Source organism: Plutella xylostella, chromosome 25 (genome assembly GCF_932276165.1).
Source record: "Plutella xylostella chromosome 25, ilPluXylo3.1, whole genome shotgun sequence".
NCBI lineage: Eukaryota > Metazoa > Arthropoda > Insecta > Lepidoptera > Plutellidae > Plutella > Plutella xylostella.
In genome coordinates, this window is record NC_064005.1 from 2,700,618 (window position 1) to 2,706,688 (window position 6,071).

At 43.2% G+C, this 6,071-nt stretch overlaps 1 protein-coding gene across 1 annotated transcript; it reads right to left on the reverse strand.

Moving 5' to 3' along the window:
• Window positions 1-224: 224 nt before the first annotated feature.
• Window positions 225-5,772, reverse strand: LOC119691016 (protein hairless). The gene is made up of 4 exons (XM_038107295.2): window positions 5,185-5,772; window positions 1,906-2,064; window positions 989-1,816; window positions 225-730 (listed from the first exon to the last, which is right to left on the reverse strand). Exons 1-4 carry the CDS (start codon window positions 5,345-5,347, stop codon window positions 702-704), a joined length of 1,179 nt encoding a protein of 392 aa, XP_037963223.2. The 5' UTR covers window positions 5,348-5,772; the 3' UTR covers window positions 225-701.
• Window positions 5,773-6,071: the final 299 nt, after the last annotated feature.

The following is a 6,071-nucleotide window of genomic DNA, read 5'->3' on the forward strand; positions in this document are numbered from 1 at the left end:
ATTTTGTATGAAAACTTGCATTTGTAGGACTCAAAAATTCAAAAGGTTTATAGTATTTTTTATAAATATGTTCTTTATATCTTATTAGGTTAAAGGCACTGTTTTTAACAATTGATAAGTGTTTTTGTTTAAACCCTTTTTAGTAATCTTACCCTAAATTAATAGCCAATAATAAAATATTCAACTTGAAGTACAAATATTCCGTATGAAAATACACTCGAGTCTCTGCATACATAGATACGTCTATATTAAAATATAATATTTAATTCATAGTGTATTATAAATATATGTCGAGTTGGAAAATCCCATTTTATAGAAAAATACCGTTTGCTTCGCGGCAAACCTGTAAGTATTTCATCTGAAAATTATTTTTACTTTACATTAACCCCAAAGTGAGCAAAAGCTTTTAGTTAGGTGGGATGTTGGACTACGTGCCCCCCCGCGTCCTCTGGGGGGAGGGGGGAGGGGGGGGGGGCGACCGCTGAGTGGATGGAATGTGAACACGACTCGCGCCGCTAGCTCATTCGACTACATTCTCACTGCATAGATTCTATGCTTAACCATAACATTAGTCTTACATCTGTTTGTACAGATACCGTAGAAAACAATTTCTACACATTTAAAATGCATGTCTCACGATAACAAAATAATATAGACTTGACGTAAATATCTTTAGTGCGCGCTCAGTGGCGCCGCCGCCTCTAGTGCTTCGACAGATTCAGCGGCAAATCTGAAACAATTATAACGACATTAGTGATGGGGATGGGACATGTGATCAATTGTGATTTGTCAGCATGATCAAACCATTGATTGGACTGTGAGGAGCCTAAGGGTGTTTTGAATGCGTATTCCAAGTGCCAAGTAATGGACACACAGCGTTGCCTATAGCAAAGCGATTTCTAGCAGTAATTTGGAGTACAATCAAGATCCCGTGACTTCTATTATTGAACCTTATTTTATGTCATGTAGTAGTAATGCTGGTGCTTACCCGAGGAGGGCTCGTCCTTGGGCAGGCGGTGGTCGAGCAGCGGGTGCTGCAGCGGCGGCCAGGCGCCCGGCGGGTAGTAGTACAGCGGCGCGGGCGCGCGGTACAGCGGGTAGAACAGCTCCTCGCGGCGCGGCACGGGGCGCAGCGGGGCGCGGCGCGGCGCGTCCGGCGACAGCAGCGAGTGGATGCTGTAGGGCGACACGTGCTTGCCGGCGCGCTCGCGGCTGGGCCCGGGCGCGGGGGGGCGAGGCGGGGCGGCGGGGGGCGGGGGGCGCGCGCGCCGCTTGCCGCTCGCGTCCTCCAGGCTCACGCGCTCCAGCTCGCGCAGGATGCGCTTGCGCGGCGACACCAGCGCGTGCTCCTGGCGGCACGAGGCCAACGCGTGGTGCACGGGCGGCGCGGGCGCGGGCGCGGGGGCGGGGGCGGGGGCGCGCGCCGCTAGCCGCTCCAGCGCGGTGGCCAGGCGCGCCGGCCGCACCGCCGCGCGCGTCTTCTTGTACACCCTCTGCTTGTGATACTGCTGCGGTTTCTTGAGCTTCATGTGGTAGTACTTCTCGCGGTCGTCGTCGCCGGGCGCGTCCACGACGTCCACGTCGTCGCCGTTGTGCGCGTCGCCGTTGACGCGGCGGCCGTTGACGGCGTCGGGCGCGAGCAGCGGGCGGCGGCGGCGGCGGCGGCTGCCCGCCTCGATCAGCCGCGAGTGCAGCGTGCTCGGCCGGCAGTAGAAAAACGTTAGCTCTTTGGAGATATTCCGGCGCGGGCTGGCCTGCTTCCAGCAGTGATCCCGCTGCCATGGTGACGACTGTATTGAGCTGTTGTCGTCAGATACTGCAACAAATTGATGAAAAGTAAGAAAACACTATCAGGACACTATTGCTGCATCATTCAAGTCATAGACACTAATAGAGTCGACATACCACTAAGTGAGGCGGCGCGCTCGGCGCGGGGCGGGTGCGCGGTGGGCGCGGGCGGCGCGGCGGGCGGCGGCCAGAACGTCTTGCGCGGCACCGACACCCAGCCCGCGCGCTCCCCCTCGCGCGCCGCGCCGCGCACCAGCTCCAGGATAAACTTGCCATCTGGAAACACAACAATCAACTGTTAATAGTGCACTTAAAATTAGAGCTAAAACTTTCATTGATGTTGGTTTGCAAGTGCCAATATGTGTTTGTGTGTATAGTATGCTATTCCAGTTTACTTTGTTATGAATAGAATGTGAGTTAATATAATAATACTAAAAATACAATAATCCAACAATTTATCTATATATCTAAACATGCTTTTCTAATGTATGTGAACATGATTTAGTCAGGTCCCTGGCTCACTCTCATAGAAACCTCATGCATTCTACATAAGGTCTTAAGAAACCAGTGCAGTGTTGGTACAATGGTCCCTACCATTTCCCACCACTCTGTTATACTGAGGGCTAATGGATATTGAAGTGTGTTAACTTACTCTGTATTGATTTCATAAGCTATATTTATTGTCTCTATTTAGTTCAGTATTAAAGATGTACTCATTTGATAGAAACTTTCCATTTAAAACATCACCTATCACAGTTTACTTCACACATCTAAATGAGTGCTAAATCTGGATAGTTAAAATTTTGATTAATTCATGATGTTTTTGTTCACCTTCACCTCATTCATTGAATATAAATTCCAAGGAATTAATTCACATCACAGGATTCAAACCCTAAGAGGCAGGTCTACAGCCATAACTGCTTCTGGGGTCAACTGATGTAGAAATAAAAAGACTATGGCATCCATGTTTAAGATTTCACGAAAGCCATGCTTATTATTGGATGTAGCTGTATGGAAATAATTATTTTATTATATTATTAATTGTGGTCATCTATGAAAATTCTTCAATTTACATGGTAAGTCATGATAGTTACATATTTGGGGCTACACATAAGTATGTAAATGGTTTTGTTTTGTACATAAATGTAATGTATAATACATGTGATAGTTTGTTTCACAAGGAATGTAGAAGTTTAGGATTTTTTACTATCTAAATAAAAAGGTTTTACCACAATAGCCTATGGCATTGGTAATGCTGTTACATTGTTTTGCCAATGATGTTACAATTATAATAAAGGGCCTGTAGCTTACATTGTTTGAAATAATGAAACTTGCACTGATGTTAAGAGGTATGGTGGCACAAAGAAGTTTTGGAGAGCAGTAAGGCCCGGGTCTCCTATTTACTCCGTAGGTCGCGTCAAGTGTCACCGCCGTAGGCCGCGTCAGGATGCTCATTACATCTACGCGCCAACGTCGGCGTGTGAGGGAGACCGCATCAGTACATTTCTATAGTGAGCATCGTGACGCGGCCTACGGCGTGACGCTGGTCGCGACCTGCGGCGTAAATAGGAGACCCAGGCCTAACAGTGTTATTTACTGAGCATACTGAAATAGGCAATTTGAAACTACATTGGGAGTGGCCTATGTCCAGCAGTGGTCAATTATAGGCAAATTATGATGGTGAAAAGTGAAAACTACCTTAACACTTCATAAATACAACCTTGATGATATTGATAAATGTTTTAATTAGGTAACCATTTAAACCCCAAACCTGTGCCAATGGTTTGGATTTACGTTTGACGTATATTTTAACTCATCAAGCATTTTTTGGTGGAAAGTATGAATTCTACTACTGTGAAACAGATAACCATAATGAGGAAAATTAAGGGATTAAAGGATAAAATGTTATTACAATATAGATGCTTGAACTTTTTAAACAATTTCATAATAACATGAGTATCAGATGATCAGAGATTAAATGAAAATGTAAATCATAGGTATATTTTAAATTATGTAACTTTAAGTTTCTACAGCAAAATTATAGGCCCGGGTCTCCTATTACGCGCCGTAGGTCGCGTCCAGCGTCACGCAGTAGGCCGCGTCACGATGCTCACTATGTCTACGCGCCAACGTCGGCGTGTGAGGGAGACCGCATCAGTACATTTCTATAGTGAGCATCGTGACGCGGCCTACGGCGTGACGCTGGTCGCGACCTACGGCGTAAATAGGAGACCCAGGCCATAGATTGGTATTATACATGGTATTTCAGTAGGAAAGTGATGATAAGGAATATAGGTATGTAAATGCAATTATGCACTTTTTGCTGACTAATAAATAGGTAGACATTATTGAACTCTGTCTATTACAGTCTAATAATACATAAGATGAGGTATTGGTATATTGTTTCCCAGATCATAATTATCCAAACCAATAGCCATTTGATTAATAACTTATTGACTCAATTGTGAAAATTTTTAAAAACTTGTGTTTACTGCAAGATTTACAAGTTTAGCCTAATTTTAGTATGGATGGTGTGCTGAAGCTGTGATTGACTGAATTTTGGTTGTCTAGGACTTAAGTTCATGCTTAGGTTTATTCAAATATACACAAGTGAGAAACTGGGCTTTAGTGATTAAAGAGGCTCATGCTGCAAGTGGACTTCACTTTAGTTTAACTTTTGTGTGGTGTGTGTTTATAAATATGTCTGTGTCTAGGTAGGAACACTAGTTTAAATTGGGTTAAATACAGATTACGCATAAAACACTAACTGAAACAAATAACTGTGGTTAGTGTTCCTATTGTACATATCATGTGGTTGCTCATGGGCTGATGATATTGCATATTATACTAAATCAAAGATAGGTGGTCATATATCATACATTACTGCCATATACAGGGCCTAATAGCCACATGTAGGTGTCAAATAACACTAGCTTCTGTTCAAAGTAAAACTCAATTATTTTCTGCCTACTAAGCGTAATATGTATGGAGCAATTATCAATGAAAAATAATAGCTACTCTTTAAATTAATTAAATTTTTAAATAAAAAATAATATCTGAAGTGATGTTACTTTACAGTATCTACAAAAACTACATAAAAATCACACTATTGCACAGCTGCTTTAATATCAAGTTCCTGGTACCAAGACTAATCATCAAAATGTGTTCATTTCCGCTACAGTGCCCCCAGCTCCTTACAACACACTCAGCAATGGCACGGAGGCTACACTCAAGACAATTGGCAAGCGCTCAGTTGAATGTGCCAGCATAAGTTTATCAGAGCATGAATGACTACTGACTTTCTAGTTGTCTCTCCCTATGTTCTATCAAAGGTATTCTTTGCTGACTAAGGAATGAATTCTACACTACAAACAGGATGTAAGCAAAAGTACTGACCTTTGAAGAACTTGAGCCTGCCGCCAGGCGCCGCCGCGGAGGGCGCGGGCTCCTCGCCGCCCTTGCTGCCGCTGTTACCATTCACGCCATGTCTTCTGTCTACTTCCTCTGTCATTTTGGTACATGTTGTCAGAGTTGTGTTTGTTCCTTCCTGTATATGCATTTCATTTCTGACCACTCAAACAGTACGTAAATGACACTTTAGTTCGCGTACACTCGCCATGTCGGGCCCTGCGGGCGCGGCGGCTGCACTCGCACCACTCCCGCACTCGGATCAACATTCAATAGAACCACCCGAGTCCTCATCTTACGAGAGCCACCTGCGAGTGTAAAAAGCTCCGTCGAAACCTTCCACTACACACATTCCGACACGGCAACCATCAAATTGACGAGTGAACGCGGGCACTTGTTTACTGTAGGGCACTCGTGGGCTTGTCACTGACTAAATAGTTACAAAACAATACTTCTATGCCGGATTAATTACCGATTTATTAGAGCCCACGACACAACTTAAATTCGTTTTTCAGTAGTTCATTCACACCCAGCATCCATTTTGATTCGTTCAAAATCGTTCTCAAAAATAATACAAATCCGAAATTGAATTATCCGAACGTAACTCAGCAAAAATATTAAAATAAATGTTTATGTACAGTAATAGCTGTGATTTATATTAAAAACTTAAACTCATCCTCAATTAAATATTTATTATAATTATTTGATTTAAAAAAGATAATAAGATTACCATGAGAATAAATACAATTTTATTTGCAACATATTTATTAAAAATATATGTTAAAGTATGTCGCGTGTAACGGAATGAAAAAGCCAAAAGGCTGCGTTCAAGCTACGATCTAATTTTTTTTATGAATCTCAGAACACGGAATGAT